The 21,702-nt window shown below is 43.6% G+C and overlaps 1 protein-coding gene across 1 annotated transcript in view; it reads left to right on the top strand.

Annotated features, from left to right (window-relative positions):
* Positions 1-976: 976 nt before the first annotated feature.
* The window catches only part of oprl1 (opiate receptor-like 1), a gene marked incomplete at both ends in the record, with an annotated part of 245,246 nt that continues 224,520 nt past the window's right edge, over positions 977-21,702 (top strand). The window contains 1 exon segment of the mRNA XM_084333251.1: positions 977-1,182. Coding sequence (XP_084189377.1) covers positions 977-1,182 — 206 coding nt within the window.

Below are 21,702 nucleotides of genomic sequence, written 5' to 3'. Positions count from 1 at the left end.
GTCGGTTTGATTATAGTTTTTTTTACGTTACATAGTCAAACATCATAGTCTGGTAGAAACGCACCTTATCATCCATAATCATCATCCATATAATCCATTTAGTCTTTTTCATAATATCCAATAGTTTGCTCGCCATTGCATTGCAGCCAGGTTACTATTGTGTGCTCGGGCCAGACTATACCACAGAGTCAAATAGGTTTCCTCATCGGTCGGTTGATTATAGTTGTTTTACGTTTTACCAGTAGTGCTTAGTCCAACAGAGTCTGGTGGAAATGCACCTTATCGTCCATAATCATCATCCATATAATCCATTTTGTCTTTTTCATAATATCCAATAGTTCGCTCTAGGCTATCGCGATTGTCGAACGTATCCTGCTCACTGCTGCTCACAACGAGTACCTAGTTGTTTGGGGGCTGTGGGGGCTGGCACTAACACACTAATAGCTGGCTCATGCATGTTTATAAGGTAGGCGATACTGCCACCTGCCGATATTCGATCGTCATTGCAATTCCAACGTAGGCAGATGAGCCAGGGAGCTCCGGCTGAGCGTTTAGAACGGGGATAAAAGGAAAAATATCAAAGGATCCAAAAACGAGTATACGTTGTCGGCGAAACACAAGTAGACTCGTTATTGGCGCCCAATGAGTTAATCCAACCTCTCTCAGTCTCTAAACACAAAACTCACCCTCTAAACTCTCTCCCCCTCTCTCTCTCTCTCTCTCTCTCTCTCTCTGTCTCCCTGCGCTCTCTCCTCTGTCTTACTCTCCTTTCCTATCTCCCTCTTACCCCTCTCCAAGTTGAAAACATCTCTCTCGCTGTCTCTCTCACCCACCATCCTACCATCTCTCTAAACACAATCCCCATCCTCTACCCCCCCCCCCTCTCTCTCCTAGGTGATCTCTACACCCCACCCCACCCCCTCTCTCTCTCTCTCTCTCTCTCTCTCTCTCTCTCTCTCTCTCTCTCTCTCTCATCATGGAGTTCCCGGCTGACTCTATAATGGGGGAGCTTGGTTTCAGTCTGTACAACGACTCCATGTACCAGAACAACTTCAGCGGGGCGTATAACGACACGGACGCCTTCCTGCCCACAGGAGTGAAGATCACCATCGTGGTCGTCTACATGATAGTGTGTGTGGTGGGGCTGGTGGGCAACTGCCTCGTCATGTACGTCATCATCAGGTAAGAAGATACTTTGTAAGACACAACTATGGGATACTTGTGTACCGTTATGTGTGTGTGTGTGTGTGTGTGTGTGTGTGTGTGTGTGTGTGTGTGTGCGTGCGTGCGTGCGCGTTTGTCTTCAGACTGGTATGTTCTGGTGCTACGAGTGTTTTCAGTTGGTGTCACCAGCAGATTTTTGGCACCAGTATTTTCATCTGCAGACTGCTTTTCACAAAGTCATATAAAATGTAACCTGTTGAAGAATAGCAGCCACAGTGAATCTGTTGTGTCAGTGTGTCTTAGCTGGCTTTGAATATTTTTTCAATAGTGTGTCTTTTTAATTACTTTTCAATGAGGAGTGTCTGTTTGTTGGACAGGGTTGATGATGAGTCCGTCTCTGATAGATGTGTGTCTGTTGGACTCACAGAAAGGTTCAGAGAGGATGAACTACGAATACGTCATCGTCTGTTAGAAAAGCTGTTGTTTCAAAGTAAACGCACGACTACGTTAGTTAAGTTCTAATTAAAAACAAACTAAGGGACCGTAATACAGTCTGTTTCATCTCCGTCTTGTGATGGGGCAGTGTGGCTAAGTGTCTGGACATGAGAGGCATTATGTTAGATTATAATTATAATCAAATGTATTGTCATTATAGTACAGCACAAGTACTGTACAATGAAAGGAAGTTTGGCATCCAACCAAAGTGGAAATGTAATAGTAAAGTGCAATAGTAATATACAATGTACAGGTGATTAAACTGGGTATAAAATATATAAATGAGTACTACTGTAGTACTATAGTGCTAATTAGATGTATATACATTGTTATAGTATTATTTTGTACAGTGATACAGGTATAAATACACTATGTTATTAAGTCATACTTGCCAGTGGTAAGGACTAGTAAGGGATATGTATAGATATAGTATCTACAGGTATGTAAAACAGATTATATGCAGGTAAATACAGGTGGGGATACTAAATATAGTATCCCCACCTGTATATATATATATATATATATATTAGGGCTGTCAGTTTATCGCGTTAATTAGATTAATTAATTACACAGCAAATTATCGCGTTATGAAAATTAACTCAAAATTAATTACAAAAAAAGTTTTTTTTTTTTTTTTTTTTTTGTATCTCATTCATTCCATAAGAATGTAGAATACACATTTACAGATTTTTTTTTAATATGGTCCATTTGCATGTTCTTGGTATCTGATTCTAGGGACATCTATGAATCTCAGGGAATGTATTCCCAGTGTCAGAAATACTGTGGTCTAGATCCACAAAGAATGGATTGCACAGTGCAAGTTGCACCCTTACTTACAATTCATTATGAATTGAAAATGGGGGACCCTGATGTAAACAAGACGAAAGTCTTTCTCTGATCTGCATCCCCTTAACAATTGTGTGTATTGAGCCGTACTCCATTCTGCAATCTGTTAATAACATTTTCATTCAATCACTCAATCTGCGCTGTGATTGATTGAATGCAAATTTTATTTTGAGTAAATTGTAATGAACCAAATGAGAATATCAATATTTTTTTTGTTATCTTTGACTGTGAATAACACCATGCTCAAATTGACCAGACCTGAAAAATCTAAGCAAATTAATAGATGGAAGATGATTAAACAGAAGGTTTTGTAGATACAGTACTGAATTCTGCCATCCGGACACATGCAATTTGAAATATGATTATAGAATATAGAATATCAGGCATAAAATGGTTATGCGATTAAAATGCGATTAATTAGATTAATTAATTACAAATCCTGTAATTAATTAGATAAATTTTTTTAATCGCCTGACAGCACTAATATATATATATATATATATATACATTAACTCATTCAGCGCCATTCACGAGAAAAGTCGGGTTAACTCGCCATGTGTTGAGCGCCAATCACTAGAAAAGTCCGGTTTTAATCGTTATTTCTTTTATTCGCTATAGCCATTAATTTTTCATCCATCCAGCCTGATGTTATCATTGGGAATGGGTCTGAGCTCGCAAAAGGCCAATACCGCCGCCTAACGCCTTCCGGCCGGTATTGCACATCATTGGAATCCCTCCCCCTTGGGCTGTACACTGATCTAAGAAGTCCGGTCCTGGTTTTCCTTCTCTGGCATGCAGTATCGTTGGACTGGGGAGACTGGGAGCAGCGTGGATTATGCGTTTTGGACATATAACGTTGAATCAATAAATGCGATCAATATTTGGAATGGCGATCAGGAATTGGATTAATCTTTTTGCAGTACATCAGATGTGAGGTAAGGACTCTATGTTACCAATCTTGGGTTAATCCGATGTTTCTTTCGTAACGATCACGCATGTGTGTGTGTGTGTTGGCTGCAACCAAGGCACGGAGAAGCAACTTTTCAGCCCCGCTTCTGTTCGTGCATGAGGACACATATAATACAGATAATCTAGCGTTATTTTCAGAACGATTCATAAATCAAGCGACAAATGGCACGATTTCTAAGGAAATACATTGAAGAGCGCTTTACTCGAGTTTCTTGAGATTAGACAGAATCGCTCTGGAACTATACTCATATTCAACACGGTATAAAACGGAAATGTATGTATGAAAAAAGTATCTGTTTTTTGCATGTTGACTGGAAGAAACTCACTGACAATCACCGTGTTTATTAGATCCATAGCTATAATATTTCATATAGTTCTAGCACTCGCAAACACGGCATTCTCCCCATTGCATTACAGCGACTTTTCAGCCCCCGCTTCTAACCAGAAGGTAAACAGCGCCCCCTTGGCGTCCATTGAGTTAAATATAAATATATACGTATATGTATAAATAGGTATAGAAAGTATTAGATGCAGGTATATTCAGACAGATATGGGCATATCTACAATAAATATTAATATATACATTTGTATTAAAACAAATGAACAATAAACAAATGTTTTAAGACCTCCATAGAACATGCTCTCAGACCATTCAGTAGTTTCAAGATCTCAATGATGGTATTTAATCTGTTTTATTAGTACATGTATATAGAAGAGGACATGGGTTGGACTTGGGACTCATGCTTGGTCAAGCAAAAAGGTGAAATGGTTAGGTTATGGAACCGCCTGGTTCAGCTGCCAAATAACAGGGTGAAAGAAAAGATATTTAACTGGGACAGAGCACACGGTCATCCCTGGTCAAGAGAGATGTCCATGATTTTTTCTTCTGCTGACTTAAGTATGATTTTTATGAACAATCTGCAGTGTAAGGTTCACATAATTAAAACAAAATTATCAACAATCCATCAGTGGAAGGTGGAGATATGAAAAAAACCTAAACTTAGAAAATATGTTGTAATTAAAAATGAGTATTTTACTGAACCTTATGTAATGTTAAACTTAAAGAGAAGACGGAGGTCTCCGTGTGCCCAGTTGAGGTCTGGCACCCTGCCATTGGCGGTGGAAGTGGGTAGATTCCAAGGTAAACCTGAGGAGGAGCGGTTGTGTGTTCTATGTGATCTGGGAGTGGTGGAAGATGAATATCATTTAGTTTTTTATTGCCCTTTGTACACCGATTTGAGGAGGGCTTTATTTGAGAAAATTCTAATTGTAAATCCGGATTTGTTTTGGCAATCTGAGAGTTGTATGTTGAGTTTTTTTTTTTTGGAGGACATCTTCAGTTTTGCAGGACAAAACACACTATATCCTATATAATTGTATATGAATTCCTCTTGTTTCTTTGTTTACATACATTGCTTACAGCTTGTGTTATATTAAGTTGTATTGTATTTTCTTTTTTCTGTGGCCATCTTGGTCTACAGTATGTCATAATTTGTCAAGTAATTTGTCAAGTATATTATTATATACTTATTGTTATGTGTCTTGTAAGCCCATATGGGCTGGGCATACACCTGTATGTAAGACACAAAAATAAAAAACATCAATCAATCAATCAATCACATGTATATTAACGTAAGGTTATGAATATAACCAAGTTCTATGAATACTGGTGACGCTCAGCGTCATCTGCACTAACCTCACTTTGTGCATTTGCACTGAATAAAAATTCACAATGTACCTTTACATACCAACATTCGTCTGGTCACACCCCCATCCGCTACCTTCATAAGCAGGTGTGTGGCCACACACTCGCCTCCTTCCCAATCTTTCACCACAAGGCGAGATCAAAGGCCGCAGTGTCGTCCAGACGCTGAGCGTCACCAGTATTCATAGAACTTGGTTATATTCATAACCTTACGTTCTATATCATACTGGCTTCCGCTCAGCGTCATCTGCACTACGGGAGCTGAGCGGGAGCCTGAAGCTCGACAAATGAACCCCAATGAGGCCCCCCACAACCATCAGAACCGGGGAGGACCGAGCCCCCCCGACCCTCCCTAATGGAGGATACCCCCCCTATTGGAGGACGGGAGGGAGACGGATCCGACCGTGCGAAGAGAAACTCGAGCAACTCAACGCACAGGGTGAGCAGACCGTGGCTTGACCCCACGACTACGCACACGCACAACCCGCATGCCACCAGGGAACGAACGGAAGGAACAAACCTCGTTACTGCCCCCAAAATCACGGGGTCAAGAGCAAACTCAACCTCGTGGCAAGGCCGTAGCAGCGGAGCGCGAAGGAAGACCCAGACCCACTGAAGGGACTGGAGCCCCCGGAAAAAGGGGGCCCGGAGAGGTCAATGACGCCACAGCATCAAGACCTCACCAGGCGGTCACTAGTGACACCGTCCCCCACATCGCCAGCGTATTCGGACAGGGCCCCTCCAAGAGCGGGCCCTTCCCCCCACTAGCACGCCGCCTGGCACACTGACCCTGGCACACTCAGGCAGTCAGCATGGCTGTAACTCGAAGCACTCAAGAGGCTACACTACAGCGGGAGCAGGCAGCGCACCGGGGAGACGACCCCAGAAGGGGTCGACCCCTCAATCCAGGCAGCAGGCATTTGACCCGAGCCTGGAGCACTGCGGACGAGACAGGCGCCAAAGGGGTCAACTGAAAACAGCACCCCCGGCGGAAGGGGCGTATGTTGGCATTGTTGCGCACCATGACAAAGCCTCCACCAAAAAACCCCGACCCAGAGGGGCCGAGGCAGAGAAGGCTGACACGATTGGCAGACGTCATGAACGTGCAGGGGCACACTCAACCGGGTAACCCGGGAGTTGACTCTGCTCCAACACACCAGGGAATCAACCACCCTCTTGGTACCACATGCGGTGGTTGTTCCTATAACCCCTCAAGAAAAAATTCCAAAACACACCTGCGGGTATACACTGGCTATACCGCAGTACAAGTGTTTCAGTTTTCAAAAAGGGGTTATCCCAGGCCTACGGGTCGACGAAACACAACTTCGGACCGGGCCCGGCAGCACACAGGGATGCCAGAGGAGGTCCATAAGACCACCCCAACAGCCCCCTCTTCGCCATGCGTAAGAGAGGGGCGAAAGGAAAAAGGAGCACAGGGTACAACATGTACCCAACAAAGGGTCTCCATAACGCCCAACCCTGTGACACCCGGGCCGACCCAGCATTTTCCCCCCCGAAAAAAGCACAAGTCCCTCAGGGTACCAGAACAGCAGATCTGCGTCCCCGGCGGACAACGGGTTAACTGACCTGGACCAGCGTGACCAGACCAGTCCCGTGCCTTAATCACGCCGACATCCCCACTCCAAGAGAGCGGGTAGGTACGCGTGTCGATCTAAAACATGAAAAGAGGGCGCCACCCAGACGGTCCCATTCGTATCGCGCTCAGTGGCCCACCCCAAGGGCGTGAGACCCCTCATACCTATGTTTTGATCTATTCCGTTAACATCCCCCAGATATGAACGAGAATTCGTCGAGAGCTAGTAACAGGCGCTCGGAAGAGAAAACCTCCATCCCAGTTGCCCTATAAAAACGCTGTTTTAATAACGAGCAACCAAGGCGTACCAGCCTCATGCGTGATTCTTATCAGAAACACCCCGAGCCAGCACTATGTACGCGTCGAGACCCAAACACCAGACATTGTTCCTCCAAGTCGCCTGGGAGAACGACAAGGAGCCGTCGTGCTTCATGTTCTTTCCTCTTTTTATTAAAAAAGAAAGAAACACAGACTGACATGAATCCCACGTGACGCGGCTGAGGGTAATTTTTTTTTCATTTTTACATCCCGCCACCCTCGCCACAGGGAGGAGACGGGAATCCCCAGAGAGACTTCCCACGCGAGCTGTATAGATTGAAAAGAAATATTGCAACATTGAGCTATGTAACACTTGGGTTAGGGCTCCCCGAGGAGGAGGCACTGAACCAAAACACACTCAATAATCGAATCGAATCGAATACACATACAATAGAGCAGAACTCCTTTTTGAAGTTCTACTCACCTTGACAATCTGAGGAGGAGGCTCTGAAACTCTGAGGAGGCTCCCTCACTGGGAAGGAGAGTCCGAACTCACAGAAGGCACTTCTCCCCGAGGAGGAGCTTCGTGAGGAGGAGCTCTGACAACTCCCTGAAACAGATCCATAACATGGAACCTGAACAACTCACGGAAGTCTTACCAATAGAGACGCGCTCAGTGACATACTCTATGGCGGCAAATTTTTCAGGGCGTGGGACCAGGAAACTCCCCCCCCCCTACCCTGTAACGTGCTGAACAGCAACGTGACAGGAACCCTGAAGGACAGGTTTTTTTTTGTTGATCTTTTTCCCCCTCCATTTTCCTCCGATTTTCTCCCATCCCAATGTTAGTCGTTATGCCAATTCCCAATCCCCTTCCTGGTCGCTGTGCACTTACCCCCCACACTCGGTCTGGGAGAGTGGAGGCTATCACGTGCTTCCTCCGACACACGTCCAGCCAATCAACCGCTTCTTTTCACCTGGCAGCACGGATTCTCATTGAGAGGGCGTAGCGTGTGGAAGGATCACACTATCCCACTCAAGTCCTATCCGCGCTTAGCAGGTGCCCCGACCGAACTGTAGGAGTCGCTGTTTACAATGACCCGGACCCACCCCGCCAGCTTCTCCCACCCTCTAATACTGCCAATTGTATTAGTGTGAACGGCCAGCCAAGCTGGTGACAACCCCGGAGCTGTGAGCTGGATTCGAACAGGCGAATCTAGCCGCTCCGGGGTTTGGTGACGAACGCAATCTCCGTTACGCCACCTGACCGCCCCTGGACAGGGGGTTTTAACCCCTGACCAATCAGAAATGGGGAGGAAAGGATTACCAGTTCACCCCTTTATGACCCCTCACCCCTGATACGATGTAATGACAAGTAGAGCATGACACAGTCATAGCATGCTACATGAAGCATCTAACAGCTTCACATAGCTCATGTGCTAACCTGCTATCTGAGTTTTACTAAGGAAAAAACACAGAACAGAGAGGGCCCCTTTAAGAGCCCCGGTCCAGACTTACACATGTGCTTCTGTGGGCCAAACCTAACCCAGTTGTAGATCACAACGACACACACAACCCTTCATCACAACAAAAAATGGCAAAAGTACACTCTTACTACAGAGGAACGCAGTTTTTCATAACGAGAGAGACATAAGTCCTTGATTACGTATTGGCCACAGGCCTTGCTAAGCACACATGATAAGTGACCAAACAACCTTTTCTTTAGGAAAAGAATAGTTTCTCAAGCGGAAGCACAACCCCAGCAACTTAAGCTGAGGGTTACATCGTATCCCCACAAACACAGTGACACAATATATTGTAAACAAACATGTCTGAGAGGAGGGGGGGAAGCCCCAGGGAAACCGGGGGTGTCACCCCTCCTACCTTACCCTTGATACGACCAGGTTGAACAGGTACTCCTGTTAATATGTGAACATGCTGTTCATTGTCATCACAGGCTGAGAAAAAGATTCATTCCTCAATCACATGTCACTAAGCATAGCTTCACAGGTTAACTAACCCTCTTAGTTGTGAGTTCACCCACGTTACAAACGTTACATGAACACACATGTTCTCATCACAACTAACCAGTTCATTTTTACACATGTACAAAACAACGCCGATTTTCTATGGAGAGAGAACCTATACCAGTGACAAGACAATTCACACACAACACGCGTCGTATCCTCAATGTATTGCAGCAACACATGTTTTGGAAACATCGTTATTACAAAACATTTAGAAGGGAAAGAAAGAAGAAGTGTTTAAAGTCCGGTCAGGACTCCTACCTCCACCCTGAGCGCAGGCCGAGAGGACTGCAACACTGGTCAACGGGACACAGAGTCAAACCTGGCATCTCCTGCGTTGGTGACGAGGGTATGTCCGCTACGCCACCCAGCCGCCGTTCTCCATGTTGACAAAGATGACGTCGTAGTCAGAGTGTTTAAGGCATGTTATAGTCACAGTAACGTTCAACAGTGTAGCATTAAGCTAACAGCCGCCCGACTGATACTAACAAGCTAACGTTTACTAGCCTCGTGAACACAACAAGCTAGTGCCGCAGCTAACAGCTGACTGGCTAACATCAGTAGGCCACAAACTAGCAGGCCAGCTAAGCAGCTATCACCTGAACTGTACACAACGACATAATAAGCCACACTTCAGACAGGCCGCCGCTTGAGTCCCTCCCCATCCTAAGAGGGAAGAGAAAAAGAAATGTCACACAGTTTTCAATGGTGATTTACCAGACATGCAGCGGAGTCGGCACAATTCCCGTATGGGCTGCAGCCGACTTGAGCATGGAACTCCCGATAACGAAGATCCATGCCCACTTTTCCTCGTGCTTTAGGGTGTACTTCCACATTCATGTGAAAGATGGGGCCTGCACGGGACAGAGAAGCATCCGCTCGTCCAGAGAATCCCGGGTTTAACCAGGTCTCGGTCGCGGCCCACTAGGTTGACCATCATGGGCGTCAGACCAAGATCCTCCGTCCGCCGCTTAAGAAGCCGAGCAGAGGACCCCAATCCGGGGCCGGCCTTCGTAAAATTGTCAGCTAACCCCCATAGCGTTAACAGACAACTAGTGCTCGCAAGCAAACAGTACTCACCCAGCTCGGAAACAACCGGTTTCTCACAACAGCCGGTGCCTCCCACAGTCCAGCTGTATGACCGGAGGTTCAATACCTATCCAGCCGCAGCAAGGAGGACTGCAGGTGGGGAGTATATCAGCGGCGCGAGCCCCTAATACGAAAAAGCCGGTGAAGGTCAGAATGATCATCATCTTCCAGACACTCCAATGACGAAGACAATATCGCCGTATTTTCTCGAAAATAGTGAGAGAGAAAATAAAGATATAATGTCAACGTATCTCCTTGTCTTCCGTTTTCTTCTCAACTTTCTTCAGCTTAACAACCTCGTCAAGTGATGTATATAACAGGCACTTCCTTGTGGTGAAAGTGAAGAAGGAGGCGAGTGTGTGGCCACACACCTGCTTATGAAGGTAGCGGATGGGGGTGTGGCCAGACGAATGTTGGTATGTAAAGGTACATTGTGAATTTTTATTCAGTGCAAATGCACAAAGTGAGGTTAGTGCAGATCACGCTGAGCGGAAGCCAGTATGATATAGAACCATGGAGATCTGTCTCTGAGCCTAAATGATAAGGGTTCCATATATTAACCATGGAGATCTGTCTGATAATAATATGGTTCCATCACATCTGTCTCAGCTGCAACGTGGCGGTTCACGTTGATTGCATGTTGTGTTTAAAGCAAGGATCTCAAAGCTTACACGGAAACAGGTCAGGAGAGATTATTGACCAAATGAACTTATTCTTGATGAACTGTGTGTTATCCCTGTGATGAAACATAAACTACTACTACACTCATAAAACCAATACGCGTCGTTAGTCAATATCCAGCCTAAACCTTTGCTGCCTGGTAGAACTTAGGCAATAGTGTCTCAATTGCCTTTAATTGCCTGATACAATTATGTCACCATGACAACACAGCAGAAATCTGCAAACAGCAACACCTGGTTCAGCTCACGTATGCGTTTCAACACAAAAGTAGGACAAATCCAATGTATGCTACAGTGGCAATGCAATGATTGCGTTGGTAACGGATTCTCTCTCTCTCTTTCACAAATTAATGAAATTCTGTTGGAGAGGAACACATTCAGTAAGACCCAAAAATGATCAGGACGAGGTCTGTCCTGCAGGCGTCCAGGTAGGGCTGGGCGATATAACGATAACGATAAATATTGCGATATATTTTAATAATCGATATCGAATATCGAAATAAAAAAAAAATCGAAAAATCGTTTTTTTTTTTTTTTTTTTTTTTATAATTTTTTTTTTAACCTGCAACAGGGCAGTTTTAAAACCAGAGACAGTGGACAGACTTGTCTTTCTTGCCTGCAACTTAAAGTAATGGCTTTGCTTGTCCAAATGACAATACTGACCAAATTCAGATTTCTTTTTCTCTTGTCCATTTATTTTGTTTGCTTTCTAATTTAAAATACATTTTGAAACCGTCTGTACACAGTAGGCTATGTGTGCTAGCAGAACTAGACTCCAGTCACGAGTCACAGTGCACATGTGCAGTGGTTTGTCCACCAAAAAAGCGCCAAAAGATCGAAAATAAACTAGCATAAATAATAAACTGGAGCCACAGCCAGCAGAGAAGCCGGTTTACTTTAGCTTTTAAACCAGCTGCAGCCTGAGAACTGGAGTGTGAGGGGATGTAACACTAAAGATGGCGGCAATGACAAAGAATTGCTGCAAAATAAACATACATATGTTGTTTAAAAAAAAAAAAAAAAAAAAAAAAAAAAATTTATACTTATAACAATTCGATAATTATCGATATCGAGAAATAAAATAAAATTATCATATCGTTATCGCGATATGATTTTTTTCCATATCGCCCAGCCCTACGTCCAGGTGTGTGGCTCACAGCTCTGCCTGTATCTGTTGAAGCTTTGAGTAGTGTTTTTTTTTCCAACCTGGGGCATTCAGGGAGCTCTGCCCCAGACCTCTTAGAGTGGAGAACCGAGTGGCACTCAGCAGCACTCAGCAGCAAACACAAAGCTTCCCTCACATCGATAACAATTACGGTAAACTACCCGTAGCTGCTGAGAGGCCTTCTTTGTGATATGACATTGTGGTCGGTCGGTCGGTCGGTCGGTTGGTCATTTAAAAAAAATAAAAAATGTACTTACTTACTACATACTATTGAGCTTACCAAGCTACTGGACAGCTTTGAGCTAATACAACATGTAAATGAACCCACTCACCAACATGGTAACACCCTAGACTTAGTGGTAACAACAAGGCTGAACATTGATAAAGTATCAGTAATCGAATTACCTATATCTGACCATCACTGTGTATTTTTCAATGCTAACCTAAACTTAACAGAGACAAAAAAGGTAACCGTTGTAAAGTGAAGAGTACTAGACAAACTGAACCATCCAGCCTGGACTGTTCTCAATAATCAAAAGGGGTGCACGTGTGTGTGTGTGCGCGCGCACGCGTGTGTGTGTGTGTGTGTGTGTGTGTGTGTGTGTGTGTTGCACTCTATTCATAGTATTCCTATGAAGTTTTCTGACTCTCAGTGACTAGAAAACTAGTTGTGTCTAAAGTTATACTGTTACCACATGGTGCAGATCCAGACAGACATCGATTATCTATAGTTCAGGATGTAGGAACGTTATACTTTTTCATTCATAGATTCTTCCAAAAATACCTTCTAGAATATAAGTATGTTTTTATCGTTTTCTGCAGTAATTCATAGAACGTGAGTTATAGGCATAAACGCATATAGATTATCAACTGCCGTTTATTCCCGATACACGCTATATAAAAAAATTCAACTGTATATGATCCTATACGTTATGCTTCATCATGCACGGATGAAAGGGGGGGGGGGGTCATTTATAATTCCGTGATCGTCAGTAAATGCTTTATGTAGTATGGGTGATATATTGATCAGATCGGTTTGCAGTGAAAAGAATAAACAATTGGGCTGAAAATAGGGTCAGCGTCCTCTTACCGTGCGTCAATGAGACTGGCGGTGAAAGATCCCAGGTATAGGACGTCGATCGCCTAGGTCCATTTCCGGTTTGTATGTCGCAATAAACGCCGAAATCATATAGATTATTAAGTTTATAAAGCGATCGATATGTACTATAGTATCTGTCGGGAACCTTGCAACAATGTCTGACGGCCGGAGGACTTTCATCATGGCACTTCCTGTTGTTCGAGTGTAACTCGCCCGACCATCCACCAGGCGGCGGTATTGAGCCATCGTTTTTTTTAGCCGTAGGGGCCAGCTGCAGCGCCGGAGGTGTATATATGAATTATGAATGCCATGGCGAAAAAATGAAATATTGATCTCAATATCGCTGTACAGCGTGGTCTGGCGGTCAAAGCATGGCAGGCAATAACGTTTTAAAGCGTTTCCGGCGGGGGATGTGTTAAGTTACTGTCACTTGAATGCAGTGTTAGTGTAACACTTCACAGCTGCTGCTGCTGGGGGCTTGCATATTTTCGCTACACTCCTCAGCTTTCAGAAATATGCTGTGCTTGACCAGGTGTTTCCTCAAGTTACTTGTGTTACCCTGCCCAGCTTTGCATTTTGCGCTACAAATATTGCAGCGAGCGTTGTCTGCATCTAGCTTTGTAAAGTGTAACCACACTTGCGACCATTTTCGGCTTGCCATTGCCACGACTGCTTTGTTGTTGTTGAATCAAGTCAAATCCTAAGTAAGCGTGTATTGTGCGCGTGAAAGTTGACGTGAGCGTGCGGCACACTTCATAGGTTTCGTTTAGCGGTAAACTAAACGTTGACTTCATAAAAATAAAATAAAAAGCTAAATGTGGCACCGGTGGATCTCACGTGAATCAGTACTCGGTAGTACCGACGTGATTCGGTCGATAACCTTAAAAGTACCGTATTCGGTACCCATCCCTAATCATAGTAGTAAGTCCTACTGTAGAACATGACATAATAGCATGACATCTCATTTATTAATGCCAATACTCAACGACTGCGCAATTGGCTCTTGACAAGTGTAAACTATGGATCCTATGGTCACAGGTTAAAAAATCGGTTACACAATATATTTTTTTTCCATTCATTTATGCATTTATTTATCCACTCTGGTTGGATGGTGTATTGTACTCGTGCTGTATAATGACAATACATTGTAATCTAATCTCATTTTGAGATTGCTATACCTGTTGAGTGGATCGGCATGGTGCAGATGCAATGCCGAACCTTTGAAGCTGTTTTGCACACGGCACATGTTGCCACTGTTGTGTTCATATGGTTGTGTTTACTTCCGCCTGAGTAACGTTGATGACGGAGGACGGTGGAACGTTGGTTCTGCTTAAATAGGTGTAAACGCGGGCTGTTTCGCCAGGAAGCACCAAGGTTCAGAGGCTCCAGAACGGAGCCGGAGCTTGAACCGGAGTCCTGCTGGTTTGAAAGCGTCCACAGTGAGGGCAAACGTTACGAACAGGGATTAGAATCAGAGACCAGTGAATCAAGCTGATGTTCAAATGGGAAGGTTTAGGGGGCGACTGAGTGGCGCAGTGGGCAAGGCGCTCGCCACTAACTCAGGAGACGCTGGGTTTGAGCCCAGCTCTCGGCGTTGCTACCGGCTTGGCTGGTCGTTCATACTAACACAATTGGCAAGTGTTAGAGGGTGGGAAAGCCGTTGGGTGGGGATTGGACGTTGTGGACAGCGACTCCTACAGGTCGATTTGGTGACGCCTGTCCTGCGGAAACAGGAAGTAGCGGGGGCAGCGTGAGCCTCCCACGCGTTACTCCTCGCCACTGAGAGTTCGAGCTGCTGCGCTGAAAAGATGTGACAGGCTGCCTCCTTGTGTACCGGAGGGGACACGTGATGCAAGGCTTCTATCCTCACTACAACCGACCAGTGGGAGGCATAGTCTAGCAACGTTCAAGACAGGGGAGGGAAGAATTGGATAATACGAAATTGGGATGGGAGAAAAATAGAAAATGGGGAGAAAAAGTGGATAAAAAAAAATTGGAATGTTTAGGAATTAAATGTTGCAAAAGACAATCTGAGGCCAAGGGACTGATATAAATGTAGGCGAGCTGATGAGGTAATGGGGGACAGGTGAACAGCTGGGCAGGGCAGAGTCAGAAAGGACGGACTATAGGGGTATTGCAGGGAAGAGATGATAGAAGGACTATAGGGGTACTGCAGGGAGGGATATGATAGAAGGACTATAGGGGTACTGCAGGGAAGAGCTGATAGGAAGGACTATAGGGGTACTGCAGGGTAGAGATGATAGGAAGGACTATAGGGGTACTGCAGGGAGGGATATGATAGAAGGACTATAAGGGTACTGCAGGGAGGGATATGATAGAAGGACTATAAGGGTACTGCAGGGAAGAGATGATAGGAAGGACTATAGGGGTACTGCAGGGAGGGATATGATAGAAGGACTATAGGGGTACTGCAGGGAAGAGATAATAGGAAGGACTATAGGGGTACTGCAGGGAGGGATATGATAGGAAGGACTATAGGGGTACTGCAGGGAGGGATATGATAGGAAGGACTATAGGGGTACTGCAGGGAGGGATATGATAGGAAGGACTATAGGGGTACTGCAGGGAGGGATATGATAGAAGGACTATAGGGGTACTGCAGGGAGGGATATGATAGAAGGACTATAGGGGTACTGCAGGGAGGGATATGTTAGAAGGACTATAGGGGTACTGCAGGGAGGGATATGATAGGAAGGACTATAGGGGTACTGCAGGGAGGGATATGATAGGAAGGACTATATGGGTACTGCAGGGAGGGATATGATAGGAAGGACTATAGGGGTACTGCAGGGAGGGATATGATAGGAAGGACTAAAGGGGTACTGCAGGGAGGGATATGATAGGAAGGACTATAGGGGTACTGCAGGGTAGAGATAATAGGAAGGACTATAGGGGTACTGCAGGGTAGAGATAATAGGAAGGACTATAGGGGTACTGCAGGGAGGGATATGATAGAAGGACTATAGGCAGGCATTAAAGCGTTCCGTCTTGGGACGGATATCCGTCCATTTGATTTGGAGATTCCGTCATTTGATTCGGAGTCGTGACGGATTTTAACCTGAGCCAATCAGAGGCGTCAAATATCATTTTTTCCCCTACCGCGGCCGCACCAAGCAGTAATTTGCGAGCAATCTGCAAATTCTCAGGCAAATGCAACCAACCAGAAGGCGAGATTGTTCTGAGTTTACAGCGCTTTCACCCGCCTCCGCTGTGCTCAGCACCAATGGGAAGCGGCCATTTGCTTTTTGAGTTTCTGAAACTCCGCCATTGCTCTCTAGCTCTACTCGAGAGTAAACTTGAATCATCAACATGCGGCAACTTTTCCGAGACAGTAAGTTCATTTGACTTATTCTAGTCTAAAGAAACATATATATTACTATTGCTATTGATAAATCTAGGTAACGTGAATGCCACAAAACGAATGCCTTTTGTTAATCAGAACGTTATTTACGCGACAAGTTCAACCAGTGTGTTGTTGTTGTTGGTAGTGGTGGTGCATGTGTGTGCTTGCGCCTCCGTGTATGATAAATGTATGAATGTTGATCAATCTAGGTAACGTTAATGCCACAAAACGAATGCCTTTGTTAATCAGAACGTTATTTGCGCTATCAATTGTTTTTAAGCTCAATAAACGTCTTTCTCCCATTTGTCCGGGAGATCTCTGGGTAACAGTACTGTATATTTGCATATCATATATGTCACAAATGTAACATTACTATCTATATACCTGTAGTATGTCATGTATGTCACTATGAATTGAAAATGGGGGACCCTGATGTAAACAAGACGAACGTCTTTCTCTGGACTGCATTCCCTTAACAATTGTGTGTATTGAGCTGTACTGTATTGTACCCATTCTGCAATCTGTTAAATATTGATTGATTGTTATTAACAGATTGCAGAATGGGTACAATACAGTACAGCTCAATACACACAATTGTTAAGGGGATGCAGACCAGAGAGAGACTTTCGTCTTGTTTACATTAGGGTCCCCCATTTTCAATTCATCATAACATATATGACACACATGACATACAGATAGACAATACTGCTACATCTATACATTTATGACATACCAGATTTACAAATACAGTAGCCTATTGTTTGTGATACAAAAATAGTCTAAAAAGAGTATATACATTTGACGAAGAAACTGTACATTGGAGGTGGGATGGGGGGGGGGGGTTGTAACTGTACATTGGATTATCGACAAAACCTTACTTTGTCCCAAGAAGAGGGTCTCGTGTATTAAATAAAGTTTTCATTCATTTATTCACTCTGGATCTTGTAAATCCAGTAGCAATACACACAATTGTTAAGGGGATGCAGGCCAGAGAAAGGCGTTTGTCTTGTTTACATCATCAGGGTCCCCCATTTTCAATTCATAGTGACATTTATGACATACACAACATACATGACATCATGACATTTATGACATAGGGACATGCATGCCTTATAGGTATATAGTAATAGTACTGTTACATTTGTCACATATACGATATGCAAATATACAGTACTGTTACCCAGAGATCCTAACAGTAAATATATACATATGATGAGGAGGAGACTGTACATTAGGAGGGGGTGAGTGGGTGGTAAAAAAATATATACAAACGGTGGGGAGGAGACTGTCCATTGTTGTTGTGGCATAATTGTGAAACGTGTTTAGTCCCTTGTTTGTATGATAACAAGCCGTTTAGTGAATATGACTAAGAATATGACTTGGCCAGAAAAAAAGTTCAGTCAGGAGATTTTTTTTGCTTTAATCCCTGACTATAGGGGTACTGCAGGGTAGATAGGAATAAATTAATGATTAATACATGAATACATAAAGGTAGATCAGGAAGGATTCAATTCAGTTAAGGAATTGCATTGTGTACTAAAATTGCTATGCGTGTAGCCTCACACACACACACAGCCATGTTTTCATGCTTTGTGGGGATATTTCATATACTTATATTAATTATGTAACTCCTTACCTTAACCATAACAACCACATGCCTAACCCTAACCCTTATCCTAACCTTAACCATAACAACCACATGCCTAACCCTAACCTGTATCCTTACCTTAACCATAACAACCACATGCCTAACCCTAACCCTTATCCTAACCTTAACCATAACAACCACATGCCTAACCCTTATCCTAACCTTAACCATAACTACCATTATGCCTAAACCTAACCCTCTTTGGTTTCCCATTCGGTCCCCACAACTGCAGGAAAACACGGACACACACACACGCATTTACACACACCGATGCATGCACGCGCACGCACACACACACACACACACACACACACACACACACACACACACACACACACACACACACACACACACATACACAATTCTAGCTGTAGCAGGCAACATCCTCCCACATCATGTTTATGTTACTGCTGACCAGCTGCCCTCAGTAAAGATGTCTGCTGTTAACCCTTTGCCCTCATCAGAGATGTCAGCAGGCAACAGCTGCCCACAGTAACCATGACAGATAGATCACAGGTTGCCATGGAGACGGCCGGCTACACCACTGACATCAGTGAACGTGTCGAAGCATATCCAATATGGCCTTTTATCCAGATATATTAGCCTTTAGTCCAGTTGTTAGTCCAATTTATAATTATAAGCACTTTAACAATTAGCCTTTTTACAGTTATTGGCCTTTTTATTATAATTATTAGCCTTTTAATTAGCCTTTTAGATTTATTAACATGTCATACATGCCATGCCTGTGAGATGCCACTAGGGGCAGAGTGGCTAACTGTGAGTGAGTTAGTGAATGTTGTTCTTACGTTATTCTTGTGTTATGTGAGCTACACAAGGCAACATTGGCAGAGATACACTATGTCTGGTAATATGGATATGTCTGGTAATATGGATAAAAAGTAACTCTCTTACTTTACTGATTACTTACACCAAAAAGTAATGCGTTACTGTGAAAAGTAACTTTTTAGTTACTTCAAAAACAAAGACAACATTATTTAAATTGTTCCCATTACATAATTTTTTTTTAACATTTTGTCATTTAGCTGACGCTTTTATCCAAAGCGACTTACAAGTTTTGTCCAACAAGTCAGCAGGAAGGGTACAACTTTATCAGCTGAGTAACAATGTTCATCAAAGTGTTGAGTGCTACAGTGTAGGTTAGTATAATTTATTAGGTAGGGATGTCCCGATCACGTTTTTTTGCTCCCGATCCGATCCCGATCATGTGATTTTGAGTATCTACCGATACCGATCTTTCCCGATCAGATAAAAAAATATATATATATATATTTTTAATACTCTTATTTTTTATTTTAATTTTTTTATTCCAATTTCTCACATTACATTCACCCTGAATGTTGACGTTATCCAGGTGAAAAGTTTACTTCATTCAAGCGAGGCATTGCAATCCTTGACATAAATCATTTGATGTATAATTAAATCAAAGGAAATGCGTTTGGGTCTGAGAGTGTGGCTGGTCTGCCGTTCTGCAGCTGGATACTATTGGTCTGTTTTGGCAAAATTCTTCTGCTCTGTGTGACAATAAATAAATGAATGATGATATGCAATTTAAAACCAAAACGAAGGCCTCAGTATGAGTTTAATACGTGAACATGGTCATGTTTGTTGAATACAAAAAAAATCACGTTCGGATCGGGACATCCCTAATATTAGGACAAGTGCATGACAGTAAGGTTAGTTAGGGTAAGATTATTATTTTATAAAAAAAATTCATTTCAGATATTGATTGAAGAAGTGTGTCTTTAGGGTGGCTGATTGGCGCAGTGGGCAAGGCACTCGCCACAAACGCAGGATACGCTGGGTTCGAGCCCAGCTCTCGGCGTTGCTACCGGCTGGCCGGTCGTTCATACTAACACAATTGGCAAGTGTTAGAGGGTGGGAAAGCCGGTGGGTGGGGATTTGACATTGTGGACAGCGTCTCCTACAGGTCGGTTTGGTGATGCCGGTGCGACGGAAGCAGGAAGTAGCGGGGGCAGCGTGAGCCTCCCACGCGTTACTCCTCGCCACTGAGAGTTCGAGCTGCTGCGGTGAAAAGATGCGACAGGCTGCCTCCTCGTGTACCGGAGGGGACACGTGATGCAAGGCTTCTGTCCTCACTACAACCGACCTGTGGGAGGCATAGTCTAGCAACGTTCAAGACAGGGGAGGGAAGAATTGGATAAATACGAAATTGGGATGGGAGAAAAATAGAAAATGGGGAGAAAAAGTGGATAAAAAATAAAAAATAAAAAAATAAGTGTGTCTTTAGTCGACGGCGAAAGATTGGACGATTAATGCGCTTACCGATTCTTACAGTCAAAATCTGTTGATCAACTTGACAGTTTCCATGACACTTGACAGTTTCCATTCATTTGCATTCACATCACTGAACTCTGCTAAGCAATGTGGTCTATACAAGCACAAACCTGACACAAACACAAAGATAGGTTTTAAATTCCAATTTATTTAATTCAGGCCAGAACAAGTATTGCTGCCCTCTACAGGTCATAGTTGGGTCTAGTCTGCCATATATTCTAACAATAGCTGTCACTGTAGTGTTGTAAGATTAGGGTGTTGCCTGCTCCTCTAAGAGTGATGCATTGTGGGATAGATAGGTGGTCTACGCAAGCAGCGAATAGTCTTATAGTCAGAGTGTATGCGGGAACGGTAGAGAAAGGTAGCACTTAATTTGTATGTAACGTTAGTCAATAACATTAAGAATGGAGAGCTGTTGTCAACCCTGCAAATGGAAATAAATGCCCAGTCCTTGAGAGAACGGTTTCCTGGTTTACTGTCACCACCTTACAGAGGGAATTACTCTTACTACGGTTCAGATTAATACAGGAAAAGGTAACATTGGCACTGCAGCTCGCTACCAATCTACATAAAAATAACGCAGTAACGAACCATTTAGTAACGGTAATTGAGTTACTGAATTTAAAAAGTAATGCGTTAGAGTACTAGTTACTGCCAAAAGTAATGGCGTTACTGTAACGTATTACAAAGTAACGTGTTAGTCCCAACACTGCTGGTAGGGATATATCTGGTAATAGGGGTATATGTCCGGTAATATGGATATTTCTGGCACTATCCGTAGTCTCCGTGGTTAACTGTTAAATGTGTCGCACACACATACAAACCATTACATATCTTTGAAACCGTTCCTGATAAAGACTCGCTTTTGTTGTTGAATTGTATCTGAATCGGGAGATTATCTTCTCTTTGTAAACATTTAAAGTGTATCTCTCTGTCGCCTACAGGCTGGCTGGCAGGGCACGTATAATCTTGAAATTTCTAGATTGGTCGATTTCTCTCCTGAATGCATTTACATCTAATCCCCTCTGTCTGTCTGTCTGTCTGTCTGTCTGTCTGTCTGTCTGTCTGTCTGTCTGTCTGTCTGTCTGTCTGTCTGTCTGTCTGTCTGTCTGTATATATATCTACCTATCTATGTATATATATATCTACCTATCTATCTATTTATATGTCACTGCGATTTTAGCCTATAGCCAATGGAAATGCTAGAAATAGTCACGTGGGCTTGGAGAACCAATGGGAAATTCCTATTGTTTTCTCTACGCAGATTGGGCCGTCAGAAAGAC

The sequence above is a fragment of the Notolepis coatsorum genome, assembly GCF_963971535.1.
Source record: "Notolepis coatsorum genome assembly, chromosome: 17".
Taxonomy (NCBI): Eukaryota; Metazoa; Chordata; class Actinopteri; order Aulopiformes; family Paralepididae; genus Notolepis; species Notolepis coatsorum.
Note: the sequence above shows the minus strand (reverse complement) of the source record. Positions and strands in the feature narration are given on the sequence as shown.